Source organism: Thermobia domestica, chromosome 8, assembly GCF_964235325.1.
Source record: "Thermobia domestica chromosome 8, izTheDome1.hap1.1, whole genome shotgun sequence".
Lineage (NCBI taxonomy): Eukaryota > Metazoa > Arthropoda > Insecta > Zygentoma > Lepismatidae > Thermobia > Thermobia domestica.
Window position 1 is genome coordinate 275,090,766 of NC_137461.1, and position 20,116 is coordinate 275,110,881.

The following is a 20,116-nucleotide window of genomic DNA, read 5'->3' on the forward strand; positions in this document are numbered from 1 at the left end:
TCACAAATTTTCACGAAGAATTTCAGTTTATCCAACTTTACCAATATAATACAAAAAAAAAAAAAAAAAAAATGGGAAATGCGTGTTTAGGTATTGCGTCACAAAACGGAAAGCACTCGGTATTGGGCACAGACCTAAATCGATTTTCCATTTCCATGTGCATTTCTAATGAACAGAAGAACGTATAAAGTTCTCGGAATTACTAGTTCATGCTTCCCAACATTCGCAAAAGGCTATCTACCAGAACTGAGAAGCAAAAGTGGTAGAAATTATGACATAGTTATAGAGAAAAGAAAGGAATCTAATAAAACCTATGTAGCTGGGGCAATCATCCGTCTAGAAATTAGCAAATAGTAAAACTTGGAATTCCAGTTGAAGACCGAATAATGAAAGGTAAGACTTTAATTGTTCATGACAAGGATCTCTGAATTCTAAACGCTAGTGCTAGTTAGTTCCGAAATTAGAACTTCTATTATCGTGATTACTTATCAGGGTTGGTCCTATACAGATCTTCAAGATCCAAAATTAATAACCAGCATTATTGATGTACTGGAACCAGATTTATGTTATTAATTTTTGGGTTCATTTTAATCATTATATTGTCCGTTTACTGTATATTGGTGCTGTGTTTTGCCACAAAACCTGGATAGCGAATCTTTACAGACCTTCCCCTTCTTTCCTCTTATCGCAGTGGTAACAGTGGCACTAACTCATCAACTTTAGGACTAGTAGGTTTTGGTATTTGCAAGTTGCGTAAATTTCGAAACAGTTTACTTCTTCTCTAATCAGGGCCGTAATTTGTGTGGGGCAAGGGAGGTGCAACTGCTTTCCAGGAAGGTTTCCCGCCATTCGAAGGAGCCCAATTCGAGACAAAATTTTCTTAATCCATATACGATACGAACATGAAATTATAAATGAAGCATTAAACAGTTTTACTACATTACATAAAGCAGCGCACAAAAGATAAATATAACAAAGGTGAGTCATGGGCCCACTTCCGTAAAAAACGTCTAATATTAGGAGCCCTAGAAATAAAATTTACTCATATGGTTTTGAGATTTGTCGATGTTGTCCCCTTAATTAATTTGTCATGTATGGAAGGGGCCCAGAGGCGTATGTAACGGCCCCGCAGATCTTGCAGTGAGAATATCTTCGCACTCACAATCCAGAAGCACTCCGACATCACAAACAACTTCAACGTACAGTTCACAACTACGTCAAAGCATATAAACTTCGGTCCTGGGTGAAGACATGTAACAATCTTTCCGAAACATCTCATCCTACAAAATTCTGGACTCGCTTTAATGCATTATGTGGGAAATTCACTACTACGCCCTACCCTATTTTATTAGGCGACACACCTATTTCTACCGATCGTCATAAAGCGAATGCATTTGCAGATCACTTACAAGTAATTTTCACACCGTCATCTGACAATGCACCTCACGCTGCAGACAGGCTTAATACCTCATCGTCGCAACTTCAACCAAATATTACTCATATCTCACCTACTAATGCTGCTGTTTCTGCTCCCATCACTGTTAACGAAATCACTCAAGTTCTTAATAGTAAACGAAATACTGCACCTGGTCTCGATAACGTAACATATCGCCATATCAAAGAATGCCCTATCTCGCTACTCCTTCTTCTTGCGAATGTTTCCACATTCATACTCTTATTAGTAGGCGCGTGCTCTTCCGACTTTACCACGGAGCCAATGAAGAAAACGCCTCTTATAGCGGAATAAATCCTTTCTGTCTTTTTAATTTAACTAATCAGAGACCACTTGTATCCTGCATATTCGACGATAACTGTTTGGGATCAGATAAAATCCGCTCGCCATGTAATTTTATAACAAAATGACGCGCTTCTCTTTACTTAATTTCATGGTTCTTCCATATTTACTTTCAAATGATCGGCGACAGTTGGCATCTAAAAAAAATACAATTCTTTATTCCTAACTACGTAAATAATTAACTGTTCACATATGTATGAAAGATTCATCTTTACTTTTATTCATCAGTTAATCCATTTCTTTCTTCTAAATTCATCTTCCAAATTTGATGCATTTGTTGCTTCTTTTTTCTAAGCGATTGTGTACTAGAGGGACAGAAAGTGGAGCAGAAAGTGCCAGAAACCGTTGCATATTACTGCGCATGAGCAACCGCAAACAGCTGACTGTCATTCGTGCGTCGCTGCAGGTATCAATTATATGTCATAAGTATGTGAAAAAGTATACACCTAAAGGAAGTGCCCTAACAGCACAATTCATGTTCCCTCAGGTGCATGGGAATGTGTCCAGTATGTGCCTTATGTACCTCTGAGAGAGAAATCACATGGATGGCAAGTGTTAGTCACAGTCTATGCCTGACACGTACCTGGGGAACGTGCCTAGTGTGGTATAGGTATGTTCCCATGCTGTAAGCGTCAATGAACCACAAAATTACTCCCCCAATTTACGTTAGATGGCCTATATGCATAATTTGTTTACATTAAGGTGAATCTAAAAAACACTTTAAACAAGTAAAAAAAATATACCCCAGGTTGGGGGCGAACCACCAACCTCTGAATTACTAGCCGCATGCTCTTTCGACTTGGCCACGAAGGCGATGAAGAGAATGTCGCTTGTAGAGGGATAAATTGTTGAGATCTTTTGAGTTTGGCTAATCAGAGTGCTCCTTTAACCGGCGTATATTCGACGATAATCGTTGGGATCAGATAAAATCTGCTCGCCATGTAATTTTCGTACAAAATGACGAGTGTCTATTTACTTTATTTCATGGTTCTTCCATATTCACTTTCAAATGATTGACGGCAGTAGCCATCTAATAAAGTTTATGCGTTTATTGCTTCCAGTACACAATCACTTAGAAAAAGAAGCAACAAATCAGTCAAATGTGGAAGATGAATTTAGAACACCTAAATGGCGCATGCCTAGCAGCACATCCTGTGCTCTTAGGGTATCTGAAACAGAATGTACCTAACGGACGTACCTATAACATGACAGATATATGTCCCAAGTGACGACATAAAAACAAATGACTGTTAGAGTGCAAAACAGCCAGGTATATAAATGTTATATTTGTGGTACATAGTTGCAAATATCAATTAGGTATAACAAGTATCTAAAACTGAAGGTAGACGAAGTACATACTTAGCACATGAATATCATATATGCCAAGTGTCGGGTACCTAAAAAGTAGTTGGGACATCTAAATGGCACATGCCTAGCACATCTTGTGCGATTAGGGTACCTCGAACATGAAAGATATATGTCTCAAGTGACGACATAAGAACAAATGACTATCACATTGCGAAACTGAGCCAGGTGTGTAATGCTACCCTTGTACATAGTGGCAAATATCAATTAGGTGTAACAAGCACCTAAAACTTTAGGTAACTGAAGTACATACTTAGCACATGAATATCATACGTACCAAGTGTCGAGTACCTAAAAGTAGCTGCGACACCTAAATGGCATCTTGTGCTGTTAGGGGCACCACTCCGCCCAAAAATAGAGAAAATTATCAATTTACCCAACTTTCATAAAGAATGAACTTTATACTTAGTTATATTACAGTATAACGTGACAAACTCTCATCAAAGGGATAAATTAAATAAAAAATCTACAAATTTTTAATTTTTTAAAGCAATTTTATACCCATAAAAGAGAAAACCAGAGACCATATTAATTTATATATTACAGTCCTAATGAACATTTACCAATTTTATTTTTTGATAATTTCCAAATTTAAGGGTGGGTCCTATGTTTCCCTACCAACACTTAAGAGTACTCGAGTTATATGAAAGGAAATGGACCTCTATAATCATACAAGGTAATAAATTCTAATTAAAGAGGATAAAAATAGGTCGAAACTCACGAAATTTCTGACAATTCTTTACCCATGAAGGACCACCCAAACTTATTGAGGTACGTAGACCGGTCCTACACTATCAAAAAAGTATTAATTGAATTGTTTTTCTGTAAAACAATACATGTCCAAAAAGGCAAGCTCTGAGAAATATGAGAAAAACTATACTACACACTATAGTTTCTCCTTAAACGTCTATTTATTTATAATATAGCAGGTGTAGGCAACAGCTTGATAGATGCAGATATCTCACAAAATGTGTATCTATGCGTAGCAACCACAATATTGTTGTCAATTTTGTGTCTGACAAACCTTGGCATGTGCCGTTTTACAAAAAAATACGATTCAATTATGACAACTTATAAAATTTAATGAAATTATATGTACACCCGAAATTGGTAGGAAACGGGGAACTTTGAGAAAACCCATGCACATGGTGTTTGTCCACCAGAAAGACCACTTGGCGCAAGCTAGGATCGAACCAGGGACTCCGCACACCAGAGCTGAACTCTCTACCACTGAGTCTCCTCGGCCACCGCCCAAAATTTAGAGAGGGTGGTCCTATGCACTCCTGAATCATGGACCATTAACGAGGAACACAAAAGTTCAGCCAACTGCCGCCATTACTACTATCTTAACGGAATTTCTGTATGACGTACTCGCAAGCAAGATATTTGATAATTAATATAAATCACTGCATTAGAAAAGTAAAAGAATTTCTGAAAACAAAAGAAATAATTTTGATTTGAAATGGAACAGTTGGGAAGCAAAAGTGAGGTCTCCTCGGAAAATATGTGAAGGTCGTAATGTGAAAGCACATTAGCGTTGTTTATATTTTGAAGTTTATGACGACATATGCAGCCAGATTGAGCTTAGACTCAGTAATTTGAGAAAACCAACATTTCTTCAGGTACGTGAGGAAAAGAATACACCGAATCCATTGTCTAATGCCGTATTTCCTTCAATGAAAGTGAGTTATATTCAACACTTCAATTTCGCCTGGCTTTGGAGCGACCTTTGAAATACATATTGAGCAACTAAATATTTACCAATTGATACATACAGGGTGTTTCAAAATAACACCGACAATGTTTGGGAGCTGATTCCTGACACTAAGATAAGACAAAAAGTATAGAACAACCTAAATGTAGAAATGGTTCCTACCGGCGCTACCAACAGCCGAAAATTTGTCGGAAAAATGCAAAAGCAGCCATAATTCGAGAACAAAATATCGGAACATAGTCGGATGAAACGGAATGTAAATTATTTTTACTACCGGATTCTATTGGTGTACAACGAATGTGATGCAGCGGCGGCGAAAGAGTGACCCCAAAAGAAACTTGAGGAAAATAACAATAAAATATAATATTTCAAGGAACAAAAAATATAGTATATATACTTCAATATAGAATGTTGTTAGAAATCGAGAGGAGACATACTCATACTTCATTGAAATACTTTATGTGAGTAGAAAATATACCTTCGGAGGAAGAACTGATAGGAAGTGTATTTTCAACGTCTCGCGGTTATGCCCTTTAGGCTAATGGAGACTGACAAGAAATGAAAGCTAATTATTTGAAAGCTAATTATTATTGTTCATATAAGCTTCCATCGTTTTGGAGCGAACGAAGGATTTCTTGGACCAGAAGTGAGTAGTATATCGCTGAGCCAGAGTTGCCCCCATTTTCACTGAAGAAGTATGATTTTGATATATGTATCGGTTGAGTAAATACATTGGGCGATAAACGAAAATGCCAAGAGTACTGACGCTGAAATTTTTTAGAGTTTTTTCCCCCTTCGGAAGCGTTTACCTATTGTTATTCTCAACAACTAGTGGGCTGCGTTGTTTCATGTGTCACAGACAGAGTGTCAGCAGAACTAGGGTGATTTAGAGTTTAGCGTCCCTTTCAGCATCAGGGCTATGTGAGACGTGAACTTACAGCTTCACGTGAGATCTGAACTATATGAGCTCATACCGGGAATCGAACCCTAGACTCCAGCACCGAACGAGCGTATGCTTACCATGCAGCCACGAGAGAGCTCACAATGCCGAAGTAAAGAAGCTCATAGACAGATAGGGAAACATGTTGTGGGAGGGGACTGTGTCGAGGAATAATACAGTTAACTTCAACTCATGTTCAAATTCTACAAAAGTGGTCACCAAACTTATGAAGTTTCTGTGTTACTATACCGTTTTTAAATCGTACCGTGAGCTACCAACCAAATGAACTACCAATGTTTTTCTTTCTTTAAATCTTACACTTGTTTATTGCCTATAAACTTACACTACTTACATGGCCAATCGGAGCTTCAACGCGATCTACCGAAAATGTCCCTGCGAGCTACTACTAGCTCGCGATCAACGGTTTGGCGATCACTAGTCTAAACATTGATATGTGAGGATGCTTACTGGGCACATTTTGTATAAGCCTATTTCCCGGTATGATGTATAGCAGTTCTACAAAGCCCGCACTTTCTGTTTTAAGATCAATTCTACAAAATCAACGTATTAAACAATAGTGAACAATAATAAACTGTTACATTATGTTAACTATTTCTTAACCTGTAAAAGGTTCAGTGAAAGGGATTTAGGTTCGGAAGAAATTGATGTAGGAATTGAGTAAGGATTCTTAACAATGACTATCCACTTGGTTGCGTTGCTTCTTGATTGGTGGTTTGGAATCTGCATATAGTCTGGAAGACCCGCTAATAATTACATAATAGGTTGTCTAAAAATGTTTATGGATTTTAGAGTTAAAGTTTATAAGCAAGAAGGAATTGCTCGTGCGTGCGAGTGTGTTGGTTTCCCTATATAATAAATCAAATTCGTACATTCATAATTATAACTGATATAAAATTCACATAGTTCGCACTATTCTATTTGAAATGAACTTAATTGTCTTTGCACTAACGTCACCAGATTGAAGTCTAAAGCGTCATTACAAGTTTTTTTTTTTTTTTTTTTGTAAGCAGTAAGATTCTTCGACTATACTTTAAATTGAGCTTCTCATTTTTCATTAGAATCAGTGGCGTAGTAACTAGTGAGAGGTAGCTTCAGAGTTGCCAACCTCCCTCTGAGCTAGATATTATAAATTAATAGATCTTTAGATACTATGTTTTGATATAGGCCTATGACTATAAAAAATCACGCTTGTCCTAACAGGATGTGAAACAGAATGCTTTAAGCTACATCGGTAAAACTGTGCGTACGCCACTGATCAGTATATTACCATTCTGTTGCTTAAATTATATGTACTGTATTCAGGCACGGGGGAAGAAAATTTTCTAGGCAGAACCATCTCCAAAGTTGCTATATAACGTCTTGTCAACCCCCATTCGTGTGCCTTTTATAGCAACTGCGTAGCTCAAAACATAGGGAGATTGTCCCCTGAACATTATCTATAATGTCCAGGAAAAGTTAGTAAAATAATTTCATGAAAACAAACAACAAGCCAAGTTTCATTATTAAACATTTGTATTTGCAGTAAAGAACTTTGTCATTAAAGTGTACTGTGTATTGTGTGTAAAGAATGTGCAAAACATTATCAGATCACAACTCGCGAAGCCTGATTATTTTCTCTATTTGACAACGATGATCAGATAGCAAACACATAGGTCTACCTTCTGAATTGATGTCGTCGGTGGTCCTCTGGAAGCAAGGTGCAGCTGAACAAACTCCAACAACTTGGAATGATGAAATTACCAAGATTTTAGAACTTTAACTAATTGTATAAATTATAATGGAGAATAGTCCACCATGACTACTGACTATTCGCTGACTACTAACTCTCTCTGACTGAATCTCGTTGAATGATGATCCTTAGAATGCTTCTCTTAGAATAACTCCTTAGAAGGATCTTCTTAGAATGATCTCCTTTCGATCTTGGTAGAGTATTTATTTGGAACACGTCAATTTCCAAACTGCCACCCTGATTCACGTCACTCCACGTGTTTGCTTATCTCATTGCCGAAATTCACATTTCTACAATGATCATCAAATAGACAAAATCTCCAGACGTCTATCTCTGTAATCTGACAGTTTGTCACATCCTAAAATTGTGTTGATGTTAACAAATAGATTTTACAATGACTCTTACAATAGTTCTTACTATGTAGTTTACTTATTTTTTGTCCTTCGTCATCAAAACATCACAAATTCACATGTCTGTGTTTACATCTTACATAAAACCAAAACAATAACTTGGACAACAGTACAATCTCATCATAATTTTGAAATGTATTTTCTTTTACTTAATTTTGCGTTTTGTAATTTCTTGTCTTTAATTTTGTCTTTAATTTCGTTACATTTTTTTGTCTTTATTTTAGCCAATTATTATAGATTTTTAAAATATAAATTTATTTAATTCTAATTCCTCAACAGTCTGGTATTTAATATACGTGGTTTGTTATATTACGTATACATTTTCGTGAGCCAGGAGGCGCGCCCTTGCCCCCTCCCTTCGGGCGCCCATGACTGTATCTAAATCTTTAAAGTATCGATTCTTCTAGAAGACACCCCTGATTGAAGACGTAGCGTTTTTCGTAGTTGAACAAAACTTATCTCTCTCACTTTTACGTTCTACGATTATGCCAACTAGGCGAAAAGAGACGGTGATGATGAGAATGATTAAAATGTTAGAATGAATAAAGAGGGTGGAAGCGAGAGAGTCCAGACAAAACATACGCACATGGTGTTTGTCCATCACAAAGCCCAGTTAGCGTGAGCGTAGATGGACTTCAGAATAAATCTATTAACGATAATTGGAACTAATGAGAGGAGCGGTAAGTCTGATATACAAGACCATACAGTGAATGCTGAGCATCATCAACAATTGCTGTATCTTCACCTAGTGTAGAGGTTATCTTATTGCCGATAGATGTCAGCATTGTACTGTGCGAAAAGATAGTGAAGCATCTGCATCAAATGCAATGTATAAAGCGTCACTTCTACTAAGTAATAATAACACAAGGTCACGATACTTACTACGAACCTAGCTCCTCTTGTAGTTAGTTACTGCGCTACGCAGTGATCAAGTATTGCAAACGTACTTGTGAGATCAGCGCAGATACCCTACATAGGAGATTGACAGAGGATCTTCATCTTCTGGAGGGTTTATCTTAAATTTTGAAGGTCATTGCTTGTAATCACAGTTTGACCAACTCTTTTGTCGCTTCGTTAGGGCTACCTGTAGCACTATCTGAGCGGGGTGTTGTTTACATCAATTTATGCGGTGCATATTTTTATCGCACCATGCATAAACTACCGGGATTAGTTCAAGGTCCCACAAGTAAAGCTGTGGTTGATGCCAAACGCGATCCGCGAACCAATCGACGTACCCGTCAGCTCTCGGAGGGTAGTTTAGAGTCGGCTGATAAGCGTTCCAGATCTCGTTCTCCTACCTACATTCGCAAGCCGGTAGAATCAGAACCAATGCAGACGACCACTGGGGATCCTAGCACATCTACTGCTGGATTACAACCGTCATATGCAGTCACTCTTGCTCGTCCTAAATTGCATTCTTTTCTTCTTACTAACTTCGACCCAAAGTACAGTAACACCCGCCATATCTTTAATCAGATTATTAAATATCTTCCAAGGGCCAGTATCCAACAGATAGTTTTCACCAGGGGCGGCGTTATTATTAAATCTCAGGACGAAAATTTTGGCATTACTTTACGTAATAAGGCGAGTTACGAGATTTTTGGCAAAGCTGCACAACTGTCTAAGCTTCCTGACAAAATCAAGCAAAATCCTCCACCTTCGAGAACACCAATGATGTCCGTAGTTATTCGCGGAGTTTTACCTGAAATAACGGACGATGAGGTGCTTGAGGAGCTAAAAGCAGAGGGAGTTGAAGTGACCAAATGTATTCGTATCAGAAATAATAACGGTCCAACATATATGGTGAGAGTCCTGACTACCTCTCAATCCTCCATCGATGCCTTGTTACAAGATGGCGCATACATATTTAAGAAGCGTCATAGGGTGGAACCATCCCGAACAAGCCTCCCTCTTCCCATTAGATGTGAAAAGTGCCAGGTGTATAACCAACATATAACGGCTAAGTGTCCAAATGTCATAAAATGCGGCTACTGTGCTGGCAACCATGATACTAAAGAGTGTCCGAATACGGGAAAACCACCTCTATGCTCGACCTGTTCCAGTGACAAGCACCCAACATATAGTTATAAATGTAAAGGCAAACCGAACCCAACTCCTGACCACCCGGAGATGACGGTACCGCTACGTACCATAGATTCTAACGTGTCTTTGTCACAGTCTATCACCTCTCCTCTTATTGTGGAAAACTTCCTCCGCTACATAACACTCATATTACAAAATATTTTCCCATTCCAACGTCAACTTATACTAGACCATGTTATAGCAGCAGCCTCCGCTATATTTCAAGTTAACTTATATGCTACATATTCTGGACCATACGTTCATTTCCATATTGCTCCACGAGACACAGCAGTTTAACTCCGTACTTTTGTGTATGAATATGGCTCTTACACTTCTTTTTCTGAACATTCGTTCTTTAGCGCAACATCGAATATTATTTGAGCAGTTACTGTTGGAGGAAAATATCGATTTATTTGTACTAAATGAGACTGCACTCAAACCTGCTACTTATATCCGATTTCCTCGATATCAATTTCTTCGCTGCGATTACGCAGACAATAACGTCCGAGCCCAAGGTGGCGTTGCAATTGGAGTTCGTAATAAACTCACTTATAGATGCAACTCTGTTCCGCAGCATATGCAGTTACCGGAACACCTAGTGACAACAGTTTACGTTCCGCAGCTTATATTAACAGTAGCTACAATATACGTTCGACCAGGTCATATCATTCCTCTTGCCTTCTTCACCTATTTGTTTCATCACTTTAAACATCTTGTTATATTAGCCGACGTTAATATTCACAGTCGCTCTGCCCGTGATAAAGATGAGTTTTTCGATCATGTCACTCTTAATTTAAATGGGCATGTCCATCAATTGCCCAAACATACACGACCAAGCAGTCAGACTACACCCGATGTTGTTATTAGCACTGCCTCTATGGTCGATAAATGCAATATACATGTACTAGATTGTATCGGCAGCGACCATCTTCCGGTGAAAGTCGTTATCAACCATCAGAGACAACAGCTATCTGAATTAACTATGAGAACTATCATGTTATACGACAAGGCGAACTGGGATCAGTTTCGTACTGATATAGATATTGCTCTTGCCTCCTTTGTACCACCGACATCAGAGACCGACCTTAATAATACCGTCCATAGCATTAGCACAGCTATCACCAGCAGCGCCAACAAAAACATACCTACATATCGAGGCAAAACATACCAACCTATGCTACCTCCGCAGTACTTGGCTCTCGTCAAAAAGTCTCGCACTTACTTTCGAAAATACGAACAAACACGGAATCCAGAGTATTTGACTCAAGCAAGACGATGGCAAAGGACAGTTCATAACTATATTGTTGCTCATAAACGGCTTACCTGGAGCAAAGCATGCAATGAATTGAATACAGAGTCACATCCCACTAAATACTGGAAGAAATTTCATCTTCTAACTGGACAGACAGTTAGTTCATCTTATCCTCTCATACAGGATAATCAATCTTTAGATACAGATAAAGATAAAGCAGACGCTTTAGCCACCCATCTTCAGTCAGTATTTACACCTTCGCCTTGCACACATCAATTCAGCCCTAGAGTTTCTGAAGAGGCAATTGCACAATTACTTCAACCTTCCATCCAGCACACTTTGGAAGCGGATAATCCTTTGACTCGTGAAATCACCTCCGCGGAGATACAGTCCATCATCAAGCGGAAACGCAGTACTGCCCCAGGCTTTGACCAAATAACTTACAGATTACTTAAGGAATGTTCGGTCAATTTTTTCATATTTCTAGCATCGATATATACATTTATGCTTAGAACTGGTTTCTATCCTCTTGACTGGAAGGTATCTAAAGTCTGTATGTTTCTGAATCCCAACAAACCATCGCATTCCGTACAATCCTATCGTCCAATCCAGTTAACTTCCACGTTAGGTAAAGTCTTTGAAAAAATACTCGTATCTCGTTTACACCCATACATTATGGAACTACAACTTCTACCTCTCCATCAAACTGGATTTCGACCTCATTATAGCATAAATGATCAACTACTTCGTCTAACTACCATTATTACCAATCATTATAATAAGTCTCTTCCGTCATGTCTCGTTTTAATGGATCTGGAAAAAGCTTTTGATCGGATTTGGCATTATGGATTATTTTATAAACTTCTTAAACTGGGTCTTCCTGTTACATACCTCCGAGTCATATTTTCTTTTCTACTCAACCGAATAGCCTATGTCAGCATAAACAACTCATTATCACATCCAGTCTTCCCATACACAGGAGTACCGCAAGGCTCTATTCTATCTCCTCTTTTGTACGTACTCTATGCTTCCGATTTACCATCTCCATCACCGAACACTTATCTCTTTCAATATGCTGATGATACAGCTTTTCTTACACTGGGAAACACAATACAGCAGATTAATACAAACTTACAGACAACAATTACTAGCTTTCTGAATTGGTGTAGTAAATGGAGACTTTCAGTTAATGAAGACAAAACACAATCACTTGTTATTTTACCTCCTAAATGCCGCAGCAAAGTTAGAAGAAATCCAAATTTATTACAAATACGTGTGGGAGATCACTTTCTTCAGCCAGCAAAAACTGTCACATACTTAGGAATCATTTTTGACAGTAAGTTGCGATGGACACCCCACCTTCAGAAACTTGCTATCAAAGCAAAGAACCGTTTACAACTTCTTCGTCGTCTGGTTGGCCAGACCTGGGGTCTAAATTCCAAATTATTGCTTAACACATACAAAGCATTTATGCGGAGTATACTTACATTTGGACACACAGCCTGGTGTTCAGCGCCTCCGAAATTTTACAATAGGCTTGAAATTCTAGAGAGACATGCCATTCGTCTTGCATTTAGGATCAAACTTCCGTATCATAATACTGACTTGTATGAAAAAATTACCTTTCCTCCGCTTGTTCAACACATAGCACAATTGCGTCATAAGTTCATAGCTACCAGTCTCCATGATCGTAAAGATATCTTTCTTGACACCATATTTACTGATTTACAACAAGAATCTCCATCTAAGTACTGCTATACACCACTCAGCGTTTTGCTTTCCATATACATCCGCACCCTTCCAGCAGATCACCATCATGCCATCTTTTTCCGTCACCAACTCATCCGTCAACATCTCCCGCATCTTTTTCCATCATAGCACTTGTCTCTCTACAACACTAATCTGGGCTTACCCCATGTTTCTCATCAGTCCTGAGACGCCCCAGGACAGAAGATTAATCTGCATTTGTTTGTACTAACGTCTATATGTTGTGTTGTGGCGTTACGAGCACCTCACTCATCATCATTTATCCATTTATGCATTTTCTACGTTATTCATTAGTTTCAGTTTTTTTTCCGCACCTTTTGTTATATTTTTCTATGTGCACCTTTCATTACTAGTTTGGTATTATTGATATATTACTAATGTTATTGTTGTTTAATATCTTTATTTTTTGATTTTTTGTTAGTGTATAATAACAATGATTGTTTCACAGCTCCTTACCCAACTATGAGTTTAATAAAGAATAATTGATGCTCCTACACCCCTGGCCAAGAGAGAGGGCGAAACCCTCTAGTGGCCGTTTCTTTACACCCATTGATTCCAAGTTCTTTACCAATTAACAAATGTTGTACTTAAATTTATGTCCATCACCTTCCAACACAATAAGTAAAGTACTGTTACTACCCACCACTCTAAAAAAAAAAAAAAAAAAAAAAAAGTAATAATATTGTTTTCCGTTCTTTTGGAATGTTAGTTATGTGTCATTACTTGACGTTCCTTTTTATCATATATCACAAACGGTAAAAGTACTCACAAGGAATTCAAATACTCAAGGCTACAAATCACCGACACCAACTAAGCACGATTTCTATTCTATAGTTACCTTAGGAATTTTTGCTGGGCGAATGCTGTAATATAGCTAAGCCTTATATATCATAGTTCATATTAGTAATTAGCAGTAGCACTTTGGCAGTTCGTTCATTATTATTATTATTTGTATTGTCGAATCAACTCCTGTCAATCAATTCCAAACAAGGATTTTTTTTTCGCAAGGATATACATATATCGGTTGAGTCGAATGATAGAAGCTCACTACGCTAACTTCCACTAGCAGTTTTCGTCCGCTAATTTTATTTCTTTCGGTCACATTCAAAATCTTAGCTAGTCGTATGGTAGTACATGTGAGAGAAGTACTTTTATCCTTTAAGGTGATTCAAGGTCACGCGGCTCAACAAAACTAGAGATAAGTTTAGGCAAACATACAAAATATGAAGAGTCTTACTAAATACGAAAATATTATCAAATGTGAAATTTTAAAACACCTATTTCAATTTAACACACCGCGAGACATTAGAACTAATGTTCTTTTTGCTGTTCGCGGCATGGTTTAAAATTTGAATATTCATATTTTACATCTCTCTGTTTATATAAATAATATTGATAGTTGTTTTCATATGAAAATTTTGGAAACTAGGGTGGCAACGCTGCGTTTCAGCCTATCAGCTTTCATTTTTCCCACGGTACTTTGCGGTTGGTGACGTCATGTGGAGGTATTTCAAAGCAGTGTTACCACACTTGATACATTTGTACTGTACGAAATTCAGCCCTTTCTGTCATTCGTTGGCATGTTGATACCATTTTCAGCCGCTTTTGTGAAAATGTTGTTGCAATTGTACTCAATTCAGCACCATTTAACAAATACTTACTTGTCACATTTTCAAAATGTCAATAAGGCTTTTCCTACATCTCACGTTACTCATACTGTGTTGGACTCTTAAAAAATGCTATTGAACATTCATTCTGAGATGTTGCACCGCACAACGCTACGGATTTTGTTTGGAAAATTCGTAATTCGAACTATACTGGGAAACAAATAACGCTAGATGGGTTATTTTTTCATATATGGCCATAATATCGTTTTGGTTTATTGGTTACTTTGAAGTAAAGGCGCGTTTGGTTTCCTTACAGTAGGCTACATACCGAAGATAATAACTCATTTCCTTTTTGGGTGCTTGTGGTCCTGGATTCATCCCAGCCCCCGCCAAGTGAACTTTGTGGTGGACAAACACCGTGTGCGTGAGTTTTGTCGGGATTCTCCCGTTTCCTCCCACTTTTCATTCCTTAGTCATCATCACCGTCTCCTTTAGCCTAACCGACATAACCGTGAAACGTAAAACTCATAGATTTAATTTTTCTCTTTTCCCTTTTAACTTGCGGCCTCTGTTATACTTCCTACATGCGATGAAAGTTTCACCTACTTCCACGTATTGTTGCCACGAGACGGGGCGAGACTTCAGACTGTCTCGTCTCGAAAAAATGTGCTCGTCCCGTCTCGTGTCTCGTTTTGAGGGGTTTGTCCCATCTCGTCTCGTTTGTCTCGTAAAATATTGCAGAATATCATGGAAACGAACGTAAAATATAGCAGACTGCACCATGCTGGTCAGGATGCAACGAAGCTATTACCCGTGGCAAGAATTGTCACGGTAGCTTCACCGTGAAGGATTCACTTCTGGCGCTTGTGGTAGTCGGTTTGATCTCGATTAGTGGCATTCGAGTTTTTTTGTGTTGGACAAACATCGAGTGTGTGTGTTTTCTCGGAGTTGCCCTTTATCCTACCACTTTCTGCATTCCATTAATTCTCTTATCATCATCCATTTGGCGCGAGCCAAAGTTGCCTAAAGGTCTTAAAAGTAAATTCAAATAAGTTCACAAGGCAAGGAACAATAGTTTACAAGACAATATTTTTCTGCTGTTAATTGTCTGGGACACCAGCGCAAATCCCGGGGGGACTAGAAGGACATCTTCCCCAATCTTGGAACTGGGGGGACTGTTCCCCAATAATCCGATTTGAACTGTGTTTATTAGGGAGAAATGTGATGATTTGTGTTCAACTGCCAGTTGATCTATATCGCCTGATATATAATATACAACCGATTCACTTTAGAAATCAGGTTCATCTAGCGTAGTATGAGTCTCATCTCCCCCCTAAAAGAATAAGCCTCAAATCTGCCCGCCTCCCAATGTTGAAAACTACTCTGCTCCTCTGATCCTCCACAGTGTTGTTTTTGAACTTCATAAATATTTTGACCATCGCTTAAAAAGAAAAGATGGTAACGGTCTTGCACGTCCCACTGTTGCAGACAGATTTTGTACCGCTGGTCTGAGGCTCCTCCATCCTGAACTTTTTTTTTAACATTCTGAAACATTAAAATTTTGTTTTACCAGCTTGAATACACGAATATAAATTGCTCATACGTACGTCGAAGACGAAGACAGAAATGTAAAGTAATGTTTACATGACAAGCAAAGTTTGGTGTGATTGCACTGGCCCGAGAGTATACAGACTGGGGGGAGTAGCGGATAAGCGCTAAGGCGCCACGTATAGAGAGCGGCAAAGAACTAAAAATAAAAGCTCTTACGAAGTAAAATCGCAAATTGACTTGAAATAGGACTTCCTAAATGTGTTCAAGATTTCAATACCGCCTCACTAAGACACTTTAAAAATGTTATTCCGTACAACCTACCTTACTCTCTAAAACCGCGAGTCAAGTCAGGTAGACGGGTCCACTGCAGTACTGAAGTTAGTAATAGCATACGCCTTATAATAGTAAAGATGGTGCTAATACAGATTTAAAATGCGGCGGCATGACATTCCAAACCTTCAATAATCGTTTCTAAGTCCTAACACACTTATTATATTAAATTTGATAATATAAGAATGTTTTTGACAGGGAAACTGTAGAACAAAATGGAACTTAACATATTACAATTACGACCGTATTTACTATTATGATTTGACGCTAGTAATAGCGATGCCATGACAGGCTCCAGAGACAATAACAAAAAGCGTGATGAATGATATCGTGCCGCGCCTCGTGCAGTTTGGCTAAAAAATTATGGGAAGGGTGGTGAAAGGAACAGGGAATTGTGCTTTTTAGTTGATCAATGAAAAGTGATTAAATCATTATATATGTCGCGACAGTAACTTTGTGCTTAGTGTTCAACAACTTTTTTTCTTTTAAATCTCTACACTGTTTCAGTCAAGTGTTCTTTTTGTTTGACGAATTAGCCAAGTAGTTAAGACCAGTGATTTATCCAGAATTTTGAACTTAGGGGAGTGTTCAAAAAATTTGGGGGTGCAATCCTGCCCTTAACTTTTTTGTTTTAAATTTTAAAATTCGCTGATGCAACGAACGATTGCATTGGATTTCCTTCGTCTGCCGGAGCCGATTAGCGTCGACTTTCTCATGCTTGGTGTGACGTCTGGATGAAATGTTTTAAATGATCTTATCTTTAGGCAGAACGGGAATTCCCATTCTGCCTAATCTTTGGAGACAAGGAATTCTGTCCAGGAGGGATTTCTTCAAGAGATTTTTTTAGTAATTGTAACAGACTCAGTAAGAAGAATAAGTGTTTCTTTAAGTTTATCATAAGTTTTAGAGGTTATTCTACTTGTTCTTCTCGGAAAAATGACTAGATACGGTTCTGTTATTAACAGTGTTATTCACATCTATTTTAGTAAAAATGAATGTGATTTTTCAAAAAAAAAAAAAAAAAAAGAAAGAAAGAAAGACTACCTGCAGAGAAATGGAAAGTTGATTGGCTTAGTTGCAAGAAAGACGTTTGACATTGTAGCTGAAACGGAGAGAAAACAAACTTACTTCGGTCTAGTATCGTTATTTCACAACAAAATTTTATTCAGTTGTCCCGTAGTTCACCTCCAACATGCTAAGGCTCGCAATCAGGGGCGGCTTTAGGATTAAGTTTCGGGTAGAACCGCTCAATCGGGTAAGGATACGTATGCACATTTGATTGAATAATAATAGGAAATTACTTTTATAGTAATGGTTGATGCTTTTTATTAAATAATTATTTACTATTAATATAAAAAATGGAAAATACATTTCCTCTTAATTGTATCTTTCAGTTTTTATATTTTTCAAAATTTTTGGGTAGGCCAGTGCCTACCCGGTCTTCTCGTTGAATCCGCCAGTGCTCGCAGTACGTAAAAGATACCACTGTTCACATCCTCAAGACATCTTTGGTCATATATTAAGCAAAAATTGTAAAAGAATGCGTAAGACTGCCCTTATCCCCGATTATTTGAGCTTTCGATTTGATTGAAACTGCAAAAAACGTACAAATATTTCAATATTGATATTGATATTTTGTATTGCTGCTATTTACATTGAAAATATAAATATGAAAATAGAAGTATAGATGATACTATTGCGTATAGTACAGAATTACGTATATAAGACAAATCAGCTGATAAGGTGATGCCGAAGAAAGGAGTTGTGACGTAGAACACTATTATTCTTTCTTAAGAGTCGCCTTATGCATCTTCTTGCTTTGTTTATTTAATACAGTGAAACCTGTCTATGTTGGCCACCATCGGTTCAATTGAAAAGTGGCCAATTTAGATAAGTGGCCAACTTATAGAAACTAAGTGTAGTTGGCGTATTTTTAGAATAGGATTTCTAGTATTACTTTATTGTAAAATTTTAATAGGCAATGGCACGACAGCTACTTTTAAATAATGTATACAATCATAACAATATACTGTCATATACAGTCATAACAATATACAGTACTAGAAAAAATTAGTACAGTATGTTTAATATATGTACCTTTACCTTCCTGAAAACCAGCCTAATACACTTAGTTATTCGGATTGAAAACACAATATCACAAACAACCATAAAATAGGAACGTAGGTAGGCAGTTTATTGACATTAATATTGTAGCACACTGAATTATTCAGATTGAAAACAAGAAAAGAAAAAATATAAATTGAATAATTTATGTGCAGTTCATATGACTTTTTTCCACATTTCTGTGGATAACTTTCGAAAAATAGCAAATCAGTTATTATACAAATTTATTCATGGTGGTTCATTCTAAACGTACTTCTTTTATTGGTTTTGGCACATATGCACATTCTAATTTTGTAGTTAACTACCTCTTGTTAATGAGCTACAAGTCTTTTTCCTCTGAGCAAAATATGTTTTGAGAAAATTTTAAGGAAATTCATATCTCAAAACCTCCACTACCTTTCGACAAGCCGTCAGGTGCCAATAGTTGGCAATTGACATGGTTAGCTTTAACTTTGATAATTTTCCGGAATTACTAAAGCTCCCCACTGATGAAAGCTAATGCTAATGCTAATGCTAATGGATATAGCTAATGGTTTTACCAAAACAGACAGGGTAAACAAATACGTACAACCATTTCCTGAATTCCTGTACGTGCTTTTTCATATTCACATCTTCCTTCATCACCCCTTTATGAGGGTACTGATCTGGCCATTGACCTCTAAGAACAAATCGTTCAAATCTATGCTTCTTTGTGTCCAGTCACAAATACAGAACATTTGGCTAATCATATGGGAATGCGAAAGAGTTAAGAAAAATAACAAAACGGTATTTTGCGTGGCCAAGATACGCAGGCAAATTTATCATTATCATCATAGGGTAAACACTGTTTCAATGTGGCCAACTTCCAAGATATACAGCTGGCCAACTTACTGAGTAATAAGTAACGAATATCTTATCGGAAAATGCAGGTTCAAGGCAAACCAGGCCAAGATATGCAGGTGGCCAACTTAGAGAGGTGGCCAAGTTCACAGGTTTTACTGTATATGGCCAAACATGTCTTGAGGATGTGAACTGTGGCACCTTTTACGTAGTGCGACTCTTAGCATGTTAGAGTTGAACTACTGAAAAAGTGAATACAATCTTGATGCGAAATAATTTGATATTATATCGAATTAAGTTTATATTATGTTCGTTTCTGTTACAATGTCCAACGGCTTTTTTGCAACTGAGTCAATCAATTTTCCATTTGCTCGCAGGTATTTTTTTTTTAAAATCACATTCATCTTTACCAAAATAGATGTGAATAACATTGCTGATAAAGAACTGTATCCTCATTTTCCCGAGAAGAACAAGAAGAATAATATCTAACATTTATGATGAAACTTGAAGAAATAGTTATTCTTCTTATAGCCTTTGTTAGAATTACCAAATAGATTATTACGAATGCAGGACAAAATTCAAAAGGGCAAACCTAAAGGAAAATTCAGAC

At 37.6% G+C, this 20,116-nt stretch overlaps 1 protein-coding gene across 1 annotated transcript; it reads left to right on the top strand.

The window, feature by feature from the left end:
• Positions 1–10,375: 10,375 nt before the first annotated feature.
• LOC145692585 (uncharacterized) lies at positions 10,376–16,772 on the top strand. Its single transcript, XM_081767900.1, has 2 exons — positions 10,376–11,720; positions 16,762–16,772. Exons 1-2 carry the CDS (start codon positions 10,376–10,378, stop codon positions 16,770–16,772), a joined length of 1,356 nt encoding a protein of 451 aa, XP_081624026.1.
• The last annotated feature ends 3,344 nt before the right edge of the window (positions 16,773–20,116 follow it).

What these genes read in the sequence shown, in the direction of transcription:
- LOC145692585 (XM_081767900.1), top strand. Translation starts at nt 10,376, where the DNA reads ATGGCTCTTACACTTCTTTTTCTGAACATTCGTTCTTTAGCGCAACAT.